Source organism: Peromyscus leucopus, chromosome 11 (assembly GCF_004664715.2).
Source record: "Peromyscus leucopus breed LL Stock chromosome 11, UCI_PerLeu_2.1, whole genome shotgun sequence".
Taxonomy (NCBI): Eukaryota; Metazoa; Chordata; class Mammalia; order Rodentia; family Cricetidae; genus Peromyscus; species Peromyscus leucopus.
Window position 1 is genome coordinate 26,320 of NC_051072.1, and position 23,925 is coordinate 50,244.

At 41.7% G+C, this 23,925-nt stretch overlaps 2 protein-coding genes across 5 annotated transcripts in view; both read right to left on the minus strand.

Annotated features, from left to right (window-relative positions):
- The window catches only part of LOC114685538 (zinc finger protein 58-like), a 34,375-nt gene extending 14,701 nt beyond the window's left edge, over positions 1 to 19,674 (minus strand). Inside the window, exons 1-3 of one of the 4 annotated variants that reach the window (XM_037209359.1) lie at positions 19,586 to 19,674; positions 3,541 to 3,676; positions 3,166 to 3,271 (exon numbers count right to left, since the gene is read on the minus strand). Coding sequence is in view for 1 of the 4 variants with exons in the window: in XM_028860174.2 (XP_028716007.1) it covers positions 3,053 to 3,058 (6 nt within the window). In the remaining 3 variants the exon portion in view is untranslated. Of the gene's footprint in view, positions 1 to 3,052; positions 3,272 to 3,540; positions 3,677 to 19,585 lie in introns of those variants that run through there. The other 3 variants (XM_037209358.1, XM_037209360.1, XM_028860174.2) reach the window with 3 other exon arrangements.
- Positions 13,109 to 23,671, minus strand: LOC114685539 (zinc finger protein 58-like). Its single transcript, XM_037209357.1, has 4 exons — positions 23,501 to 23,671; positions 21,120 to 21,246; positions 19,586 to 19,681; positions 13,109 to 16,571 (listed from the first exon to the last, which is right to left on the minus strand). The coding sequence occupies exons 1-4, from the start codon at positions 23,669 to 23,671 to the stop codon at positions 15,121 to 15,123; spliced, it is 1,845 nt and encodes a 614-aa protein (XP_037065252.1). The 3' UTR covers positions 13,109 to 15,120.
- Between the last annotated feature and the right edge of the window lie 254 nt (positions 23,672 to 23,925).

Genomic DNA, 23,925 nt, shown 5'->3' on the forward strand with positions numbered 1-23,925 from the left:
GATCGTAACCCCCAGAGAGACCACCAAGGACGAGCATACCAGAATGCAAAAGCAAGGTTTTTCTGTTACAAGTCATGACAGGGAACTGAACTCAAGCCATCTCAAGTGAGGCAGAGAAGAGTTAATCTTTCCTGGGGAAGTTAGTTTTTATAGGCAAAACCCATAAAACTTCTTAGAAGGGAGGGGGTTAGTATGGGACCATCCTTGATTGGTCCAGTTTTTCCCGGGCCTGGACTTTATCTTATTCTACCTTATCTGTTTGCCCTGTCAGAAGTTTTACAACTCCTCTCGGGGTCTGGTCATGTTATCTCCAGAGAGGGGCATCTCGAGGTTAATTGGTTATCATCAGACATCCTGACTCTGTTCTTTTGAGTTCCTGGGGCTGGCGCCATCATTTCTGGGGACTTGAAACTGGCCTGGGTCTATCTATATTGAGATATCTTTGTCTAAGGCTCCCTTTTTGAGACAATAGAGTGAGGGTCTTGTGCCTAGATCATGTCCTCAAAGCCGCCACTGGAGACTTTAGGTACAGAATGCAAAAGTAAGGTGTTTTCTAAGTTTACAAGCCTCCAGAGAGGCTTCCAAATCTCTCACTCAGGGCAGGGAGGTTGGAAGGCTCCCCTTTCTTTGTGAGGCTAGTTCTTAAAGGCACAGACCATATAATTTATTTTAACCTGCCTCCCTTTTTTAGTCTTTTGGTCAAATATCCTGACTCTGTGTTTTCCAAAGTCCCTGTAGCAGATACAGCCACCTTGGGAAAAGGGGTCTAAGTTCTTATCTACACTTAGGAATCCTGGTTTAAGCTTCTCTTTGTCTATAGGGGATCAAGTGGGGGGTTTTACTGAGGTATCACACACACTCATACATTTCACTTAATTTCATATAGATAGTGCAAAGAAGAACACAATGGAATGCAGATTTTCAAAAGGATGGTCATGAAACAACATACACTTTCAAACTAAACATGCTGATGCATTTGATAATGGCTATGGAGGACACTATGGCAGCCATGTTTATTACCTGAATTGACAATGTAATGAAAATCTGTGCTGCTCAGTTTTATTCCTTGGATATGTGTTTGACCCCTGTTCAAACCTTGCAATGTCTCTCCACGGCCTCTGACATAGTCATGTAGATCAATCAACAGGAACTGAACATCCTCACCCAGCACACCTCCCCTCCAGAGTTTTCCAGATATGACATGTCTAACACAACAAGGCTCATGCATGAGCTGTAAACACAAGGAACTCCCTCCCTCACACTGACATTAGAATACAATGAAAGAAGCCTGGGAGGAAAGAGACAGGACTGCTCAACAAGGGGACCTGGACTGGACCTGTGAAGAGCAGGAACCAACATGAGCACTTTGCTTTACTGGTTGGATATGGCAGTGCCCATGTGAAGGACAGGGAGGAAGTGGTTTTGTTCTGGCTCACTGTAAGAAGCATCTGCACACAGTGGAACCTCTGGAGTAAGGACAGGGGAAGGCATCCCTGCTGCAGCTGCAGAAAAAGACCCAGGAATGTAACCACAGCAGCCACATCAGTCAAGAACTGCAGAATGGAAATGAAGAAATAATGGAGTCTCAGATTAGATATGAAAGGAGCAAACTGGAAGAAATCAGTGAAACCAGAAGAAATCAGCATCAGGTCATGACAGTAACTAACACAGATTAATATCCAAAAAGAATGAACAATCACTACACACAAGAATGTTTAAGCAAGGCAATGAGAATTCTTCCTCACATAGTAAATGCAAACAATTATCTAATCTCCAAAAGTTAATGTCTTCATCAAAAAAAAGTATGTTAGTGAAAAACCATTAAATTACATGTGAAATGTGTCGACAGAAGTTAATCACAAATAGTTCTTAAGTCAGCAATGTGCTGATTGCATGGATTTGTCATGGCGCTCACTGCAAGAAACATGAAATGAACATAGAAAGTGCTTCTCATGACCTTGAATTATGTATAAAGGTTTTCTGACACATACTCAGGTATTCCAGGTGAATTTTTGGTGAGGCATGGGAGGATCAAAGGGTCCTGTCTCCCCTTCACAAATGCAGAGATGACAAGGATGTGCAATAGAGTAGACTGAAGTTTCTTTTCTATCACAGGTCTGTTTACTTTAAATCACATGAATACACACAGTCTGTGAGTTCTTCCTCACCCCGCTGACCTGACACAAAAGGCTGGCACTGGAACCCAAGGCCATGAGAGTTTTTCATCTGTTCCTGCTTATGGACTAGCTCAACACTTCCAAGACAAAATCAAAATATGTTGACACAACCACTGTGGTCCACCCGACAGAAGGGATGGAAGACCTTTCAAAGTTAAGAAAACCCAGTCCTTAAGTGAAGCCTGGAGTCAGCTTCTCCAGTTCCCATTCTTCCTGCAGAGGGTCCCTCTGTGTGTGTGTGGGGGGGTGTATGTGTGTTCTCTCACCCCGAGTCAAAGCTTCTCTGTTGTAGCGGATTCTGGCAGATCTGTTGACTGGTCCCTGAATTTCCCACGTGGGACTTTTGTTTCACCTCGAAATTTTTCTCTCTTAATTCTCTAACTGGCAGATATCACAATCATAACTTCAAGACCGTACACTAGGCCGTCTACAGAGGTCAGGAAGGAGCAGACCCCGTTTGCTCAAAAAAATAATGAGAAATCTGAGAGCGTCCATGAGAGAACCGCTCAGCTTCCCCACCAAAGCTGCTCACTGAGCTCCCAGCTCCACCTCAGGAGCAGGCAGTCAGCTGACCGTCATTAGTTTGCAATCCTGGACTTGCACTATCATCTACTCCGCGCTACCAGGCAGCTTTCCTGACCAGAAGCCAAAGGGGAACTCGGGTGGCAAGCAGCAACTTAAGGAAATCACTCAGGGCACAGTCCCTATGGCCCTCACCCCAGACCTGACCTGCAACCTCACGTGACCCCGTCAGTTCAGCACTGCACCTCCAAGGCAGCTTCTTCCGCCCTCCCACCCAGCCCAGGTCCGCTCCCTCCAAGTCCGACCCACGCACCCCGCACAGTGCGTCAGGCTGCGCTGCACCCTGGACCAACCTCCATGTCAGAGACGCAACAGAAATGTACAGCAGGTAGGACTCTCTCCCAACTTTGGGAAAACTGCTCACGTGTGGACTGAAGTCCAGGAGGGAATTTCCTGGATGGCTCACCGTGACGTCACAGTGCCGCAGACTACATTTCCCAGAAGTCAATGCGCAAGAATTCTTGGAAACCAGGCATGGAGTTTTCTACTATTGTGGATTGGATTCTGGTTGCCTGCAAGAGAGTATTGGAGGAAGAAGCTGAGTCAGCAGGACATCTCTGGGGCATGAGCCTGGTGTTCACCTCCAGATCCACAACATGAGAAGTATTGAGTGTGCGTCAAGCCATTGACAGAAATATTAGCCCTGTAAATTTCTGGCCCATATTTTGTAATTTGAATCTTACTGCAGCGTTAAAAAAATCACCTTGACTCTGTTTTACTTTAAACTGAGGAAGCAATACTGTAGCAGGAATCTTAAAGAGTTTTATTAATGAAATCAAACCTGAGCTAGGTACTGGGGTCACGCTGGACGATCAGAGAGACAGAACAGGCCACAGCTTCTTCACCTTGCCAGTTGCTCAGCTGATCCTGTTTCCTCAGACTGGATGCCTCTGAGACCCCTCGAGGATGGAGTGATTCTGTTCAGAGGATATTGGTACTGGCCACATTGTATATACAGTCCCAATGGAGAGAACAATAAACGCTTCTATTGAGCACTACTTATACTGTGTAGGTAAACCTCCAATGGTTGGAGCTATACACCTTTCGAGTGTCTTCTTTCCTCAACAATCTACTACTAAATTTCCCCAACAGATATTAGCAGAAGTTTTTCTCCTAAGTCATTTGAGATCTCATCAATGGACTGTCATGCCATTGGAATGACTGAGTTTGAAGCCAGGTAAAGCCCAGATGACTTCATCAGAGATAGGTGTCCTGGGAGTGAGTTAGAGATGTACTTATCTTTTTTACCATACCTTATCTTGAAAGATGGAGGTTACATGAACATGATGGATAGGAATCTGGAGAGTCCCCAAAGATCAATCTGGACATGAGGCGATGCTTAAATGACTAACATCCAACTTTTCCTGATTCCCTTTGTGTTTGCTTAACCACTTCTCAGTCCTCTGCCCTTGTTTCACCTTTACAAGAATTCCAGTGTTCATAAACCATCTATTAAGTTTGTAGGACATGCACATTTCCTTATCAGCCTGTGCTTGTCCATTGACATCTTGTTTGCAGTCTTAATTCTTCTATGTATTTTATAAATAGTTTATCCTGGTATTTAGAAATACATTGTTTAGTAGCCTCACAATTATTTCCCATTTTCTACAATTACAGTCATTTCTTATGGAAATCCTCTCTGTTTTGGTATTTGCATATATTGCTTTGCTATACATGAGGCTGTTACTTGGCCTATAGACCTCGAACATCATGTTAGTGTCTGATTTATTTAAAGACAAACTATTTCCTTAGCCATATGTAAGAGACCAGTGTATCAAAAACGTACAGACCCAAATGGGTCTTTAGTTTGTCATCTTTCTAAGTGGGTGTGGGAGAACTCTATGTGTTCTTCAACTTTTTCTAACTCCAGGGTCCTCAGAGTAGCACTCCATGCCTCTTTCAGTTGTGATGTTCACTTAGAATGTGCTGACTCTTCTCTGCACATGGATTTTTCTTTTGGGCCACCAGCTCAAAACAAACCATCATGTAAACTTATTATTAATTAGGATAGCTGTGGGAGCCCATTCTCAGGTTCCTCGTGGCTTTACCCAGCAGGTCCGAATAGAGGATGATCAGGACCACGGACTTGAGTGCAGGTGTCTGAGATGGTCTGCACATGACTGTGCTGGGGGAGGAGGTCTTTTGCTCTACCCCTTGGCGTCTCTATAAAAACCCTGGGCCAGAGACAGTTGGGGCCCGTTGGAATAGGTTCCAGGCCCTCTTGAGGCTATCCTTTATTTTCTATCTGTTTATCTCTGCAATATTCTCCGCTATAAATCCTTCTATCTAATATTTCCTGCTGCTCGCACTCAAGAAAACTCTAGGGAACTGTGGGGGTGGTGGGTAAATGCCCCACAGAATGGCGCCTGAACAGGGACTAAAGAAAAAAGAAAAAAAAGGAACTAAAGAAAAAAAGGGGGAACAAAAAAAGGGGGGACTAAAGATAAATGAACAGGGACTAAAGACAAAGTAATAGGGACTAAAGATAAAGGAAAATAATAGTTTTATTACAGTTTTTGGTTAAAGTGCTGTCAGCCCTGCCAGTGGAAAGGCATGCCGGTGTTATGGAAAATATATATTTTATATATATATATTTTTGGGAGGCAGGGGTTTTATCCTCGAGAGAAAAGGAAAGCAGACTGGAAGGATGTCCGATGCTGCAGCGAAATTCTCTTCTGTCAAAATTTTCTATCTTTTATCCCTTTTTCAATTTCTATCTGTGAAAAATAAGTATAAGGTATAGGGTAGTAATATAGTTTAGAAAAAACTTAAAAGTGTAAGATTGTGTAGGAAAAAATAAGTAAGGAAACTAGACAGAAAAACTCTTCAATTTTCTAACTTCGGGGGCTATGAATGCAAACTGGGGGAAAAAATCTTTCTTTGGGCTTTACAGTTGGTTAAAAAGCTCCTCTTTGAGCTTATGGGGAAGAAAAAGTTTCCTATGGAAGCTTTTGACCTGGGGACAGCTGAAATGCTAAGTCCAAGCGGCAGGAGAAAGTAATTTCTCCCTGAGGCAAAAATGGGGGTGTAAGAAGTCAAAAAGTTTAAAGTTCAGAAGTTTTGGGAAAAGTTGATCTTTCTCTCTTGGGGAAAAAAATCTTTCTCTTAAACTATAAAACTTTTCTTGGAAAATTTGGGGGGGAAATCTCTCAAAAGCCTTAATCTTTCTCAAAAGCTCTTAAACTTAAAAACTAAAGCCTTTCAGAACTCTGTCTCAGAAGGACAAAAATTTGAATCACCTGAAGATATTAGTATGGGGACCACCTGTGATTAGCTCTAAGGGAAAACAACAAACCTCTTAAGACAGCAAAACCTAAGTTCTCTTTCAACCTTTAAAAATCCTCCCTGCAATGCAGGAGGCTGGAACAAGTTTCTAAAAACGTCTTTTAAGCTCTGTCTCTTCAAGCTAGCAAAAGACAGTGGGTCAGAGTACCCTGAGGGAAACGCTTGGGAGAGTGTGGGTGAAGAGCTACAGAGAGCCCAAAAGGGCAGGAAACTTTACCTGAGAAAAGCAAAAAAGCCAAGCTTTTCAGTTACAGCCAAGCTGAGGCATCAAGGGTTTTGGTTGAGTGAGCATCTCAGAATGAAAAGGTGCTCCTAATCATCCTAATGCAAAGATCCCCTGAAGCAATGCAAACTCTTAGCATTGTATCCTTGCTTCTGACCAAAAACCCAGAGGCGACTGGCCAGCGTCTCTGAGTTGGAGTGCATTTTGGGGATACTAGGCTTCCTGCAGTTGTAAACTTCCTGGAGCACAGAGCTGAGGCAGGAAGGTGCAGGACCCAGGGGAAGATTGCTAATGAACAACCAAGGCTAAAGCCAGTGGGAACAGCACAGTTGTCCACTTTCCTACAAGTCCCAGTTGATAGGTCCACAGCTGCAAAAAGAAATCTGAGAAAAGCTTCCTATCAGAGTAAGGACCTTTCTGGGAAAACAGTAAAGCTGAACTGTGTCTGAAGCAGTTGTGCTGCCCAGTCAGAACGCTGTCTGGGGAAAGAGCCCAGCCAGGGCAGAACAGAACTATCCAGGAGTAAAGCTTTCTTTTCTGTCAGAGAAAGCACCTCTATGAGAAAAGCTTTGTTTCAACTGACTCCCAATAAGATGAGGGAGTGTAGCCCCGAGGGGTGATTGCCTCTGGCATAAGCTCTGTCCTTGAGCACCCAGACAAGCAAATGCAACCCACTGGGGGACTGGGCCAGGTGAAGGCCTGATGAGGCAAAACACCTGTCCTAATGGGAGTTTAGAAATGGCAAAAACCTCCCTTGTTAGATTTTCAGTCTGTACACAAACCACACAGACCCCGAAAACAGACAAAAAGCCCCTACCTTCAGTAGCAGGGAAAGCCGCCGCTCTAGTGTCGGAAACCGTTTCTGGGGTAGAGGGGATAAACTGAGATCAAACTGGATACTGTCAGGGAGAAAGACTCTGAAGAAACAGAAGGGACAGATACTCCCCCAGAAAATGTATGACCTGAAAAAGCTGCTAGATTTTGAGGCAGATTCAGGGGGAGAAAAAAAGCCCCTACCTCCAAAAGCTGCTAGCAGAAGAACAGAGCCTCAGACAGATACCTGAAGCTCTGCATCTGGGGCGGGGGGGGGGGGGGGGGAGGAACAAGCAAAATGAGAATAAGATCAGTGGGAGAAAATCTCTCTGAAAGAGCTACGGAAAAGCTGTTGTAGATGATCTTGGTTTTCACTGACTGGCTAAAACAAACACAAGCCCCGAGGAAAGTTGCTATCAGAAATGGCAGCCTCAATGCGCCCTGACGAGGCAGGTGTGGTTCTGATCGGGGCCAGTGTCAAATGAAGGAGAGACACCTGTTGAAGCCAGCTGAGGAGAGACCAGAAACCTCCCAATGTGCCATAGCTGAAAATGTAAAATGCTTGTTCAAATCTCCGGTTGCAAAGGCAAGAGACTTTGTTCAAACCTCCCGGGCAAGTCTAGTAAAAGAGAACCAGTTGACTCTCAGACCCGAAAAGAACTATGGGAAATGAATGATATAAGGAAAATGATATAAGGGACTGATATTATTATGGACTGATATAAGGGAAATGCATTCTGGGAAATGTAGTTTTTCTGCTAAATATGGCGACATTGCCCTGAAACACTTTTGTCAGCTCAAAAATACGTTCATGGTAAACTTAAAATACAGCCTTTAAAAAATAAGGAGGAATGTTATCTAACAGTTTAAGTATCAGTTCCAATGAAAGAGTGCAAGGATAGAGAACTAGGTGCTTCACGGTTTGGGGCTAAGTTGGTAAAATGCCTTATTTGCAAAATTTTTACAGTAGTTGGATGACAAAAAGCTACCTATAAGAGCAAACAAACCACTTTAAAATCCTTAAAACAAGAGAAAGCAGTTTATACACTGAACGTTGTCTTAGATATGAAGAAACTTACATTGAAATTAAAAGTTCTTTGCCTTTTGAACAAACTGCCTGCAATGAGTAATTCCTTTGAAAATCTAATAAGGAGACAAGGAAACAGGCATTCAAAAAAGAAATGACTGCTTTATAGATGGGAAACAAACTTCAGAAAATCTAGCTGTCTTACAAAAGAGTTGCTTCACCTGAAAGTTCCTTATAAGAAATCAATGCTAAATATCACCGCTGCTAATAACATCAGGAGTTAAAGCTAATGAAGTGAAAATACTAAATCCTGAAACTCAAGTGAAATGGAAAGATCCCTGCTCAGGATTATGGAAGGGTCCCTTATCCTGTGTTAATATGGGGTGGAGGACATGTTTGTGTTTTTTCACAAGAGGAGAATGAAGCTCGGTGGTTACCGGAGCGTCTAGTAAGGAGTGTGGAACTAAGAAAAGTCAGCTCCAATGACGTTCCCATAAAGGAGCCAGAATTAAAGTGGCTTGATTTGTGTTTCTGAGGTCTTGTCACTGGTTAATGCAAACAGTGAGGAAATAAGAGTTCGGAGCTGTGCTGCTTTTGGCTTTACTAGCTCCTTTAGAAAAATACCTTATATCACCTAATAGCTGTGCAGTTCTTGAAGAGCTTTACAGCAGCTAAATACGGTAATTTCACCCTCAGAGTGAAGTGAGGCCCCCCCGCCCCTCGGTAGAACGAACCAAAAATACTGCTGTAATAGAAACGTTTGTCTGAATTGAAGCACTTAGGGGAACTACTATGAATTTGGGTGAAGGGACAGCCTCTAGTTAAAAACCATTTACCACTGACAGTAACTCTCTGCTGGTTCCAGAAAGGCTGAGAGAACTGGGCAACTTTGGGGTGTGGCTTTGTCCCGAGAATGTTACAGTTCCCTAGCAACAAGTGTCACAACTCTATAATGACAACACTCACTAAATCCCAGTGCTTTATAACAAAGCTGACTATAAACTCTAAACTTTAGAATTGATGTACGTACTTCCTGTCTAGTTAAGAGAATCTTTCTAATAGAGATGGTGATAATAATTAAGAGTAAGAAGTAGAAAGACGAAAATAAGATATGTGAGTCTGTAAAAATTCTGTCTTGTTAGATCTGTGTTAAGAAATCTTTAGGTGTTTGCTAAGTTAGATATATGCTAATGGTAGCCTATATAAGTTTGTAAAATAGATCTATAGAGTTCCTTTAAGAATATAAGCTTGCTAAACAGAGAATTCACAAAACAAGAACTACAAATGGCTGAAAGACATTTAAAGAAATGCTCAACATCCTTAATCATCAGAGAAATGCAAATCAAAACGACTCTGAGATACCACCTTACACCTGTCAGAATGGCTACGATCAAAAACACCAATGACAGTCAATGTTGGAGAGGATGTGGAGCAAAGGGGAACACTCCTCCACTGTTGGTGGGGAATGTAAACTTGTACAACCACTGTGGAAATCAGTATGGCGGTTTCTCAGAAAATTAGGAATCGAACTACCTCAAGACCCAGCCATCCCACTCTTGGCATATACCAAGGAATGCCGATTCATACCATAAAGATACATGCTCAGCTATGTTCATAGCAGCACTATTTGTAATAGCCAGAACCTGAAACAACCTAGATGCCCATCAACGGAAGAATAGATGAAAAAAATGTGGTACATATACACAATGGAGTAGTACTCAGCAGAGAAAAACAATGAAAGCATGAAATTTGCAGGCAAATGGATGGAACTAGAAAAAATCATCCTGAGTGAGGTAACCCAAACCCAGAAAGACAGTTATGGTATGTACTCACTCATAGGTGGATTCTAGATATAAAATAAAGAACAATCAGACCACAACCCATAGAACCATAGAGGCTATATATATAGCATGGAGGTCCCTAGGATGACTGTGGCATATAATAAATTTCAGTTTTACTCAATTACTGAAAAAAAAAATCTAAAAAAAAAAAAGAATTAATTTTGTTATATTTAAAAATAATCAAAGATTGAATTAAACCAAACCACTATTTTACATGTGAACAAGTAAACTAACTCTTAACATGCTGAGACACAACATAACTTTTTTCCAATAAAGTGACACTCAGTCAAAAAAAAAAAAAAAAAAAAAAAAAAAAGAACTTACACAGAGCCGGGCGGAGGTAGCACACGCCTTTAATCCCAGCACTCAGGAGACAGAGGCAGGTGGAGCTCTGTGCTCTGTGAGTGTGAGGCCAACCTGGTCTACAGAGTGAGTTCCAGGACAGCCAGAGCTGTTACACAGAGAAACCCAGTCTCAAACAACAACAACAACAACAAAGAAGAAGAAAGAAAGGAAAGAACTTGCATAAATCATTTGCTGATATTTTTCCTGTTAAGATTATTTGTTTGTTTGTTTTTGAAACAAAGTATTGCTATGTAACCCTAGCCTGGAACTATGTAGACTCTGATGGTCTTGAACTTGCCTCTCTACTTCCCCAGTGCCCTGCAACTCCACTTGGCTTCAAACTCTTAAAAAAAAAAAAAGAATATAAGCTTGCAAAAAGTATCTAAGGTAGTATTAAGACATATAGTAATAAGCTTGTAAGATGCTAGTTGTAAATGTAAGTTTAAACAAGAAATAAGAATATAAGTATATAAGAATTAATAAGAAATATATTTGCTAAAGTAGTTCTATAGTTTCCTTAAAGTATAAATAAGTAGAGGTTAATGTTATATGTGAGTTTGTAAAAATGTGTAAATGTTGAGTGAGTTTATGCTTAAGCACATGTTATGTGAGTTTGTCAAAAAGTATAAATGTTAAGTGTGAATCTATTCTTAATGTATATGGTGAAAGAACCCGAGACACAGAAGGTTAGTGTCCCAGTAGACTGCAAAGTAGGCAGTCTGAATGGTTTCAAAAGCTCCAGAAGCCTCTAAGAAGCTAAGAATGGCGGACACCAGAACCAGCACAACAAGGCATTCGCAGCTGAGATCTGTGGAAAATCGACGCAACACAGAAAAACCTGAGCTAACATCAAAAACGGTGCGGTTTAGAATGCTACTGTACCTAAAAAGGTCTCTGGCTTGAGAATAAAAGTTCAGAGATGCTTGTTTGAACAAAAATTGTTAACTGCAAAAAGTTTTGGTTGAAAAATGTCTCTTCATATTTGGAAGTGAAAGCCTGATACCAGAATTTTTCTTGTTTGATTCCAAGACGTCCTAGGATTGCCACAGCAAGCGATCCTGACCATTTTTGAAACCAGCCTCCAACCTGGGCCACTCAACCCCACCATCCAATATCCGAAATTGGAACAATTCCGGCATCATCAATGGCCTGTATGGCATGAAAAAGCTGCACAGCAAAATCCACAAATGTCATACCCAAGGACCCTGAACATACCCACTCAGCCTCCAAACTTCATGAGAGGCATCAACAACCCTCCCCAGAGTCACACACATAGATATGTACATCTGAGAGCAGGTCAATGTTGTTGAGTGCATAACAAATCAAACTGTTCTTGTACCCACACCATCTGTTGATTCAGTGTTGGCAGTCCAGAATGTACATGTCCATTTATCTGATTTTGAATGTCTAAAGCATTGGAGACTCTTCACCACATCAGCTTGCTGGGTCTGTTGAGAAAGGGCAGTTCCTGCAGTAGCGGCAGCAACAGCAGAAACAGCAACAGTAACAATGGACACAGTGATTCCAAAACCTCTCCTTGTTCTATGCAATCATACAGGAAACTGGGAAGATGCTTCCATTGGCATCAGAATGGCAGCAGGAATTCTTCATAACTAACGCATTATCTTCATCAAGCCAGCAACTGCTAAGGCTGCAATTCTGAACAGAACAATTCTAATAAAGCACCCCCTCCCGCCCCAGTATAATAAACAGAGAAAGGAGGAAATGCTAAAATTTTTCCCAGAAGAATAACTGACTTTAACAGACTCCTCAAAAGTCAGGATGAGATGGAATAAAATCATTAAAGTTTTATCCATAGGTATACGGGCCAACGGACGGCCCATAGTCCAACCACTAGCATAAACAGAAGAGAGGGCTATATATCCCTACAGGCATCAGCACTGGGGCATTTTTTAACAGGCTCCAATACACCATCTCCAGCTTCACTTGATACATCAGAAGCAGCATTTCTCATCTGTCTCTATGACCGGGAATGCATGGGCACCTGAATTTTGGAAGGCTGCTACTCAATACTCTTTTACATTTGCCCATTTCTAATCCTCCTCCTCATAATAGGCCGGAGGTAGAGGTGGCACAGATAGCTGAGTGACAACAGCATCCTCTTTGCCTAAACTGTCATTTGGTTTCACTTTACATTGTTTTAATTTTTTCTTTAACTCTTTGATTTCTTGCTTCAATCTCTCCTCCTCCGAGTCCTCTCCTTCTGATTCTGACAACTCGGTCTCCAAGCCCCATAACAAGTCTGATTTCTCATTACAGCGCTTACAAATTTCTTAGTTTCTTCCTCTTGAACCTCATTAAAAAGTCTAGTAGCCTCAGCTAATTGTTCTTGTACTTTAACTTTCTCTGTTAGCAAGGCATCTTTAACTAATCTCCATAAGGAAAATGTAACTATAGGTAAGTTATCTGGGCCCCTCTCATGAAGGGCCCTTTGTAAGGCCTGTTTCTCTTGTTCCCAGTCAGGGATATTCAAATCCCCCTGCAGTTAAAAACCAAGAACTGACTTCTGCAACAATTCTAACAAATGTGACTGCGGTACTTTGCTTAATTTCTGTTCCTTGCTGTTTTAAAACCTTAGTGATCTCAGTGGCCATCTGAGATATACTTGTAGTGTTCCCCATGGAACGTGCCTTAATTACTCGTATCCCCAATTCACTCCGATGCTAGGCCAGGAGCAACCCCGTCCTTCAAACCCTGCTTTCCAGGTCTCGGTGAGACCTCCACTGCCATGCCTGCACGGCAATTGGGCCCGAAACCTGGCAAGGGAAGTTGGGATGAACACAGCACACACCAGTCAAGTTGCAAGCATCAGGACTCTTTATTCTTTCTTCCCCATCTTATATACCCTTTCAGGAGGAACAAACAGAATTGTTTATCAAGCACCCAGGGTCAAGGAATGATCAGCATGCCCCAGGAAGCCACAGCTGCCAAACCACGAGATATACCAAACAGCAAAACATCTGCAGAACAGCCTGACCTCAGCGCACTCAGAACAGGGGAAGTGGGGGCAATCTTAGAGGGGTCAGAGCCATTCTGATCCCCCAAAAAATGTGTGTAGGGATGTAGGACAGTTGACTGGAGCCTGGAAGCCTGTGGACATGTTTCAGAATTTTAAAATGTTTCAACAATTCTACTGTTGCACTGCAGACATCGACTATTTCTGCCTCTGACATTCTTTCTGCCTCTTTTCCCTTAGGATTCCCTGACTTTTGGCTTTAGCTCTACGTAAGGGACCTCTTTTACAATGTGTGACACAGAAGTCACTTTTAGACAAGGGCCCTCCACAGATCAGTATTCTTTACACTTTGACAAATGTGCATCTGTGTATTATTCTCTATCTACAATGCAACTAATACTTTTTGGTGGGTGTTGAGAGGTCCCTGACTCTGTGGGATAAGATGAGAAGGTGGGTTCCTGACTCTTTGGGATAAAGATAAAAACTTGGGTTCCTAACTCTTTGAGACAAAGATAAGAACTTGGGTTCCTGACTCTGTGGCATAAAGATGAGATCTTGGGCTCATTTAGTTATTATCCACTTATTAAAATAACAGCATAAATATCTCCCCAGGGCTTATCACCGAGCCACGCAAAAGTATATTACCAAATTAATATCACATCAGTTACAATTTGTGGAATAAACATTAAATCCAATCAGAAAGAGATTGGTTCCTCTCATAACTTGTCTGTCATTATTGCTCTATGGGCACTGTTGTTTTTTATCTGGGGCACAGCAGCTGCACCTCATACTATCAATACCACAGCTGATGACTTCACCTCTTCAGCTGCAGCTGCTGCCTTGATGCTGAGGCCTTAGACTGGAAGAGCCTTCCTGTAGTTTTAACTAAGTCATTGTCTTTTATTTTACCAATAAGGAGCCAGATACTGATGACAACCTACTAGCTCAGAGAGACAGAGATTCTTACACATCAAAGGGAGATATTACAGGAGCTTGGATGACTCCACTGGGAAAAAACAAGAGTAACTATGCCACAGCCCAGATCTCAGATTCCAGGTACCCCATGGACAATTTCAGGACATGGTAAAGGTTTCAGGGAACATTTATAGCTACAGCAGAAAGAGACTCATTAATCAAGGCAAGTTTCAAACACACTGCTTGAACAAACTGTTGGATGTTACAGTAAAGAGAAGTCTCTACTCTTCTCTGATGACATTCTTAGCATTTTTACTATTGGAAGTTAGAGATTCCTGTTGACATTCAAAATAATTAACCTAATACTCTTCGCTATGGATTCATTAGAGGTGGGTAAGATCTGAATTGTTAGCAATTATTTTAGCACACTTCACACACTCATGGAGTTTGTAGTCAGAATGAATCATGTGATGCATTTTAAGGGTTGAAAAAATAAACATTTTAAGACATTTGTAGGATTTCTCTCCCCTATGAACTATATATACCATGTGTTCAGTAAGAACATAAAGATGAACAAAGTTTTTGTCAGATTCTCTACAATTTTAGGGATTGTCTTCAGAATGAATTTGCTTTTCTTTTGTATGTTGTCTAAGGGATGAAGGTGAAGAGAACCATCTGTCACACTCCTCACAGTTTTAGGGATTCTCTCCAGTATGAACTGTCTTGTGTTTCCTAAGGGATAAGGGATAAAGAAAGGCTTTCTGACATTTGTCACACTTGTAGGGTTTCTCTCCACTATGAACCTTTTTGTGTCTCCTAAGGGATGAGATATAATGAAAGGCTTTGTGACATTCTTCACACTTGTAGGATTTCTCTCCAGTATGAACTGTCTTGTGTTTACTAAGGGATGAGAGATAAGGAAAGGCTTTGTGACATTATTCACACTTGTAGGATTTCTCTTTACTATGAACTCTCTTGTGTTTAATAAGGGATGAGAAAAAATGAAAGGCTTTCAGACATTCTTCACACTTGTAGGGTTTCTCTTGAGTATGAATACTCCTGTGTTTCTTAAGATATGATAAACAACGAAAGGCTTTGTGACATTCTTCACACTTGTAGGGTTTTTCTCCTATATGAATTGTCTTGTGTCTCCTAAGGGCTGAGTGATAATGAAAGTCTTTGCCACATTCTTCACACTTGTACAATTTCTCTCCAGTATGAAGTGTTTGATGTTCCTTAAGATCCCTCGAACGGGAATATCGTTTGCCACATTGTACACAGGTATATGGATTCTCTTCAGAATGGATTATTTGATGTCCCTTAAGGCATGAATCTGAGGAAAAACATCTGCCACACTCTTCACACTTGTAAGGGTTGTCTTCACAGTGAATTATTTGATGTCGTCTAAGGCATGAAGCAGCGGAAAAACATTTGCCACACTCTTCACACTTGTATGGCTTCTGTCCACTATGAACTATCTTGTGGTTCTTAAGTGATGAGTGATAAAGAAAGGTTTTGTGACATTCTTCACACTTGTATGGTCTCTCTCCATGAATTTTACTATGTTTCTGAAGGATTGCAGAATGGGAAAACCTTTTGCCACACGCCTCACATTTGTAGGGATTGTCTTTGGAGTGAATTCTTTGATGTTGTCTAAGGTATGAAAATGAAGAAAAAAAACTGCCACACTCTTCACACTTGCATGGTTTCTCTACAGAATGAATTCTTTGATGTTGCTTCAGCAGTGAAGAATTGTAAAAAGATTTGCCACATTCTTCACACTTGTAGGGTTTCTCTCCAGAATGAATTCTTTGATGTTGCTTCAGTAATGAAGAATTGTAAAAAGATTTGCCACATTCCTCACACTTGTAGGGTTTCTCTCCAGAATGAATTCTTTGATGTTGCTTCAGTAATGAAGGGTAACAAAAAGCTTTGCCACATTCTTCACACTTGTAGACTTTCTCAACAGAAAGAATTCTTTGACCATGTTTCAGGAATGAAGTATAACAAAAAGCTCTGCCACATCCTTCACACTTGTAGGGTTTCTCTCCAGAATGAATTCTTTGATGTTGCTTCAGCATTGAAGGATAGTAAAATAATTTGCCACATTCTTCACACTTGTGGGTTTTTTCATCAGTATGATTTTTCTGGTGTATAAAAAGTGATGAGCGAGTATTGAAAGTCTTATGACATTTCTTACATGTGTAGATTTTTTCTCTAGTATGAAGTCTCTGGTGTATGGAAAGTGTTTTATAAGAACTAAGGCCCTTACCACATTCTTTACACTGGTAGGGTTTCTCCCTTGTATGAATTCTCTGGCATTGAGTACTTAATGAGTTGCAGTCAATACCCTTGCTGTAATCGTTATAATCATTGAATGTTGTTCCTGTTGAGCAAAAGTTGAGATATGAACAAAGCTTGGAAATATTCTTCATACTTATAATGCTTATCTTTTCCAAAGGAAGCATTTACTCATACATATTGAAGCATCAATGAGAAATTACAGTATATTTCAAAACCTAGAGGGACTAAGCATGAATGATAAAATATTGTAGGCAGAAATAATCTAGACTTCTACTAGAAAAATGGCATGACCAAAAACAACCTAGACATAATGGCATAGTATTCAAAGTTTAATAACTAATAATGTTGTAAGGGCATTTTAAAACAGAAATAAACCCATTAAACAATAAACCACTGAAATTATAAATCAAGAAGTGAATCCAAAAAAGAGACAGTTAATTGTAACTGTATGAATCCGAGCCATCATCTAAAAAAAGCATCTTTATCCTCCACATAAAGTTTTAATTTGGAAGGTAGAAAAGTTATGCTGCACAAACAGGAGATGATCCACAAAAAATTAAATTTATCACTCAAAAATTTAGGACACTATTTTTTTTAAAGATTTATTTATTTATTATGTATACAGAAGAGGGCACCAGATCTCATTACAGATGGTTGTGAGCCACCACGTGGGTGCTGGGAATTGAACTCAAGACCTCTGGAAGAGCAGTTGGTACTCTTAAACTCTGAGCCATCTCTCCAGCCCCTAGGACACTATTTTATGCTTTATTTTGATGAGAAGAATATATAAAACAGAATCCTCCAGCTCTGACTGGACCAGGAGGTGAGTGACTCTTCTCCCTGCCTAAGTCCTAAGCTCCAAGGCAGAATCCATGCTCTACCATTCCTACCCATTGCTGCCCCAGTTGCAGCCCAGTAGGGAAGACTCTGGCAGGCAGATCTCCCCACCAATACCCCCTAGGGACCCTGCAAACTGTAAGACCCCCTCCCTCCCCCAAACCCACTCATCCCCCTGTGACCTCAGGGGCAACCTGAGACACACAATCTGCCAGTTCTGACTGTACCAAGAGGTGAATGACTGACTCTTCTCCCAGGCAGAAAGTACTGTCTCTAGGACCTAGGTCCTGGGGCACAACTCATGCCTCCCCACCCTCATTCATTGCTGCCCAAGTTGCAGGCCAGTAGGGAAGTCTCCTGTGGGCAGGCCTCTGGACAAACACCGCCCATTACACCCTGCAATCCACAACTCCACTCCTACTCAACTCCACCGACCTCCCTTTGACCTAAGTGGCTCCTAAGACAAAGGTTCCACCAGCTCTGATCGGACCAAGAGGTGATCTGCTCTTCTCCTAGCCACAAAATCCTGACTCTAGGACCTAAGACCCAAGGAACAACCCTCGACTCACCTCCACACCCACGCATTGCAGGCCACTAGCGAAGACTCCAGTGAGCAGATTTCCTACCAATATCCCCCAGGGGACCCTGCAATCTACAAGAACAACTCCCTCCCCCAAAACCACCCATCTCTCCGTGACCTCAGCAGCTCCCTGAGACACAGAATCTACCAGCTTGATGCACCAAGAGTTCTGATTGGACCAGGAGTGCAGATTGCATCAAGTGTGGGCCCCTGAGACACAGACACAGCCAGCACAGACTGGATCAAGAGCTGTTCCTTCACACACAGACACCTCTTGCACCAACTAGAGGAAGAGCTTGGTAGACACCAGTGCAAGAATACAACATAAAGAGCAGTATGTTCCACAACAGCAAGACCTGAATATCACAACATAGCAGCAGAAGACAGGAACCTTAAAATGACTTTGTGAAGATGATAGAGGCTTTTAAGGAGGAAATGAAAAATTCCCTTATACAAACTGAAGAAAAGACAAAAATTAAGAAGAAATCAATAAATCCCTTAAAGAACACAAAGAATACCAAGGAAAAGCAATCAAACATATAGCCTAAATCTTAAAAGGTCTTATTAATAAAAAACAAACCTGGAGCCAGGTATTGGGGTGAATGCTGGAAAATCAGAGAAGCAGAACTAACCACAGCCACCTGACCTCACCAATTCCTCAACTGATCCTGTTTCCTCAGACTGGAAGCCTCTGAGTCCTCATTCAGAATGAATCTCAGCTGAAATGCTGCTCAAATGCCTAAAAGCTTAACATGGCTCTAGTTCCTGGTTTTCACACCTTATGTACCTTTCTTCTTCTTGCCATAAATGTCTGGGATTAAAGGTGGGAGTCACCTGCCTGGCTGGTTCCAGTGTGGCTTTGAACTCACAGAGTTCCGGATGGATCTCTGCCACCAGAAGGCTAGGATTAAAGGGGAAGGATGGCAGGGAGTGGTAAGATATGGTGGTCTTGGTTCTTCTCTAGTGCTCCAGTCTCTTTTAACTCTGTATTTGGCTGTGTTTCTTATTTAATAAGACCGTTTAGAATTTCGTCTACACAAACAGGTCAAGGAAACTGTTTAAGATCTGAAAATTGAAACCAAAGCCATGAAGAAGACACAAAGAGAGGGAATGCTGGAAACCAAAATCTGAGTAAATGAGCAGGAAATACAGAAGTGAGTAAATGAACAGGATCTATAGAGCAAGTAAAAGCAAATGAATACATGAGCCGGAAGACAGAATATTGGGCATGGAGGATATGATAGAGGAAATAGATCGGTCAGTCAAAGAAAACACTTCGGCCAAAAGAAGTCATAACTCAGAACAGCATGCTCACTTTGGTATGAGATCTTTCTGGCAGGAGTCTGCTCTCAAATTCTAAAACTAAATGACTCCCAGTCTGACCAGCACTGAGTTCTCTTTCCCTGAGTCTTACACCACAATGGAGAATCAACAAAAAGAAAACCCGTGGAAGTCACTGTCAATAGAAGCACAGCTAGTGAGCTGTAGTTGGGGAAATACAAAGCTTCAAGGACTTAAAGCATCAGAAACATCTGAGAGATGAGCTTCGACAACAAAGATAAAGGAGAAACCCAAAGAATGACTCCCACAGTGTCATATTCAAGGGTGATGGGAAAGCCTGCCTTTCTGGGGGATATTTGGACCTCAACTCTGGACCCAAACCCCTCATTCCTACACACCTGGCTGCACATTGGCTGCTGCTTGTCTCTTCACATCTGAAGAGTCTTGTCTTTGCTCCAAAAGTGTCACCAGGTGTGGCTTAGACACAGCAAGTCCTGTTTGCAGAAAAAGAAGGAACAAGATTGTTTATGTGTTCTTTTACTTGGAATTGACATGTTCCTTCCAGTACATGGCTTATAAGGAAAGAGATGATGAAATAAATGATTGCAGACAATCAGTTCCTTAAATATTTTCTTACAAGATTACTACACTACATGAAAGAATTTACAATATCTAGATTCTGAATTTCATTTAAAGGGAAGAAAAACACATGAAAACGGAATGGGGAAACATTTTAATTAACATGTGTACTCCATGTCTCATGCCATTGAATTTCTAAGAGTTCCACTGGAGTTAAGGAAACATACTCCTAACACAGAAATGTTAAACACAAAAAGAGAAAAACAGTGAAATGATTCTTTTTTTAATATGTTATTTTAATTTTACGTATGCATTGGCAATTTACTTGCATGTATGTGTCGGTGACTGTGGTAATATTTTATTTGTGATGAAATGTGGTATTTCATTTGTATGTTAATAAATAAAGTTGCCTGGAGATCAGAGGTCAAATAACCATTAAGCAGAAGTCTGGTGATGGTAGCACACGCCCTTAATCTGATCACATGACAGGCAGAGTCTCTGTGTGCTCAAGGACACAGCAGAGTGTGGTTACACAAGCCTTTCATCCCAGTACCAACCATAGAGACCTGGAGGTCTGTAGAGACAAGCAGGGAAGAGGAAGTCATGTGAATGGGCTTAGAGCCAATGAGAAGACAGAACAGAAAGACAATAAAACCACAAGTCAGGCAGGAAGAAGCTCTCTCTGGGAAGCTACTGCTGGTGGTAAGCTAAGGATAGTCGTGGCTGTTGCTCTGATCTCTTTGGCTATTTCCTCTGTATTTGGCTCTGTGTTTCTTATTTAATAAGACTGTTTAGAAATTTGTCTACAGGGGAGGATGAAGTGTTAATCAAATAAGTCTGTACAAATAAGAAAAATGGAGTCAGATATTGGGGTAAAAACCTGAAAGACCAGAGACACAGTGGAACAGACACAGTGACTTCCTATATCTTTGGCAACTTGATCCTAAAGGGCTCTGAACCTGTCTCAGCCCTGACTTACCACTTCCGGTCCATCTTTCTACAAGTCTCTGAAGCTCTGTGGTCAGCTAGTGGCTAGCATCACCCTCTGACTCCAAGCAAGCTTTATTTGTCAGAACACAATCCCATGAGAGTGTCAGACCGTGGGATTACAGACAGTTGTGAGTTGCCACATAGGTGCTGGGGAATGAACCCCGATCCTCTAGAAGAGCAGTCAATGCTATTAACAACTGAACCATCTCTCCAGTCCTGAAATGATTTTTAATACAGCCTTAATTTTTCTGAAAACAAAGGATATGAAAATGGCTGTTGAAATGCTCCCATGAGATACCATACAAAGTGAGGAAGCTACATGTTGATGGTGAAATAAGAATTCACTATGGATGAGAGCCTCACCAAGGAACACAAGGTGGCTGTAATTCTCCAACATCACATCCCTGTACAAATTCCACTGAGCAGGCTCCAGGCATTCCCTCTCTTCTGCAGAGAACTCAATGGCCACATCCCAGAAGGACAGCATTTCCTGAAATAAAGATCAATGAATGATACTGCACTTTCATTTAATTAAAACCAATAACAATATTAAGATATTAACAGCAATAATATATTAATGTAAATATATATAATATAAAGAGAATAGAGACTGGTCCTAGAGTCAAGCCTAGAACAACAGAATGGACAGAGTAGATACATTAAAAACGCATTCATCTCCTGTCAGTATCCCTCAGAGACACTTTTCAGAGAACCAGACAAAACTGAAGATTGGTGGGAAGTCCAGCCAGATGCAAAGGGAGGACTGGATTCCTGATCAGGTTCCTAACAGCAGTGACCTTCCGTTCAGAGCAGCCTATGTCCTGATCAAAGGACACAGTGCTTAAAATAAAAACAGTAGATCCTCTGGATGTAAGGTCAGGGGAAGGCATCCCAGCTGCAGCTGCAGAAAAAGACCCAGAATGTAACCACAGTAGCCACATCAGTCAGAACTACAGAAAGGAAATGAAGAAATAATGGAGTCTCAGATTAGATATGAAAGGAGCAACCTGGAAGAAATCAGTCAAACCAGAAGAAATCAACATCAGGTCATAAAAGTGACAAATACAGATTAATATCCAAAAAGAATGAACAATCACTACAAACAGGAATATTTAAGCAGGCATTGAGAATTCTTCCTCACAGTAAAGGCAAACAATTATCTAATCTCCAAAAGTTAATGTATTCAACAAAAAAACTATGTTAGTAAAAAACATGTGAAATGTGTCAACAGAAGTTAACAGCAGGGCTGGAGAGATGGCTCAGAGGTTAAGAGCACTGACTGTACTTCCAAAGGTCCTGAGTTCAATTCCCTGCACCCACATGGTGGCTCACAACCATCTGTAATGAGATCTGGCACCCTCTTCTGTGTAAATAATAAATAAATAAATCTTTAAAAAAAAAGAAGTTAACAGCAAATAGTTCTTAAGTCAGCAAAGTGTCGATTGCATGGATTTGTCATGGAGCTCACTGTAAGAAACAAGAAATGAAACATAGAAAGTATTTCTCATGACCATGAAGTTAAATGTTTTCAGAACCAGACTCGGGTATCCAAGACACCCTTGAATTTGGTATGAAGTAGGGGAGTGTTGTGCCCAGATCGTAACCCCCCAGAGAGACCACCAAGGACAAGCATACCAGAATGCAAAAGCAAGGTTTATCTGTTACAAGTCATGACAGGGAACTGAACTCAAGCCATCTCAAGTGAGGCAGAGAAGAGTTAATCTTTCTTGGGGAAGTTAGTTTTTATAGGCAAAACCCATAAAATTTCTTAGAGGGGTGGGGGTTAGTACGGGTCCATCCTTGATTGGTCCAGTTTTTCCAGGGCCTGGACTTTATCTTATTCTAGCTTATCTGTTTGCCCTGTCAGGAGTTTTACAACTCCTCTCCGGGGTCTGGTCATGTTATCTCCAGAGAGGGGCATCTTGTGGTTAGTTGGTTACCATCAGACATCCTGACTCTGTTCTTTTGTTCCTGGGGCTGGCGCCATCATTTCTGGGGACTTGAAACTGGCCTGGGTTTATCTATATTGAGATATCTTTGTCTAAGGCTCCCTTTTTGAGACAATAGAGTGAGGGTCTTGTGCCTAGATCATGTCCCCAAAGCTGCCACTGGAGACTTTAGGAACAGAATGCAAAAGTAAGGTGTTTTCTAAGTTTATAAGCCTCCAGGGAGGCTCTTCCAAATCTCTCACTCACAGCAGGGAGGTTGGAAGGAGTGCTCCCCTTTCTTTGTGAGGTTAGTTCTTAAAGGCACAGACCATATAATTTATTTTAACCCGCCTCCCTTTTTAGTCTTTTGGTCGAATATCCTGACTGTGTTTTCCAAAGTCCCTGTAGCAGATACAGCCACCTGGGGAAAAGGGCTCTAAGTTCTTATCTACACTTACGAATCCTGATTTAAGCTTCTCTTTGTCTGTAGGGGATAGAGTGGGGGGTTTTACTGAGGTATCACATTTCCCCCTTTCTTTCTTCCTAGAAGGGCTCAATCATGGGCACCTAACTTGCTCTAATTTAAGAGATTTCCATGTTCTCACTTCGGGGTCTGCACATGACTTGTATTCAGTGGTCCTGACTTGTGTATAACCCCATTGTACCATGAGTTATATGCTGCCTAGCCTCTGTTTTATAAATTGTACTAGTCTGTTAAGCATATAGGGCCTGAGTAAGATAATGAGGATCACAGTGGGCCCTATTAGACTTGCCTCTATGTCAGGGAGCTTTTTTGACCCAGCATTTTAGCCTTACTGAAGAGGGAACATGGACGATGTGTTTTCTTCTGGAACTGCTTCGAGCTGGCACTGGGGCGCAGTTGTCGGGCGGGGGTAGAAAGCTGAAATGCTGGTCAAAGACTGGGCAAGGGGCATTTTTGTCAGAAGCATGTAGCTGCCTGACCCCATAGGGACAGGGAAGAATCATGTTAGCTGGGCTGGTCTACATCAGCTTTTAGCAAGTCCGGAGCTCACAGTCGTCTGGAGCAGTATAGTCAGCAACTGAAGCTTGGAGGTGACTGCCAGCCAAGTGGAGATCTGTTGAGACAAATTTAAACTAGAAACAGAAGTTAAAATTTATGAACTTATTTGGAACCCTTATGTCCATATCCTTAGTAATGGGAAAAGCACTAGTCCCAAGACCATGAGAGAGGAAAATATCATCTTTAGGAATACTTATCT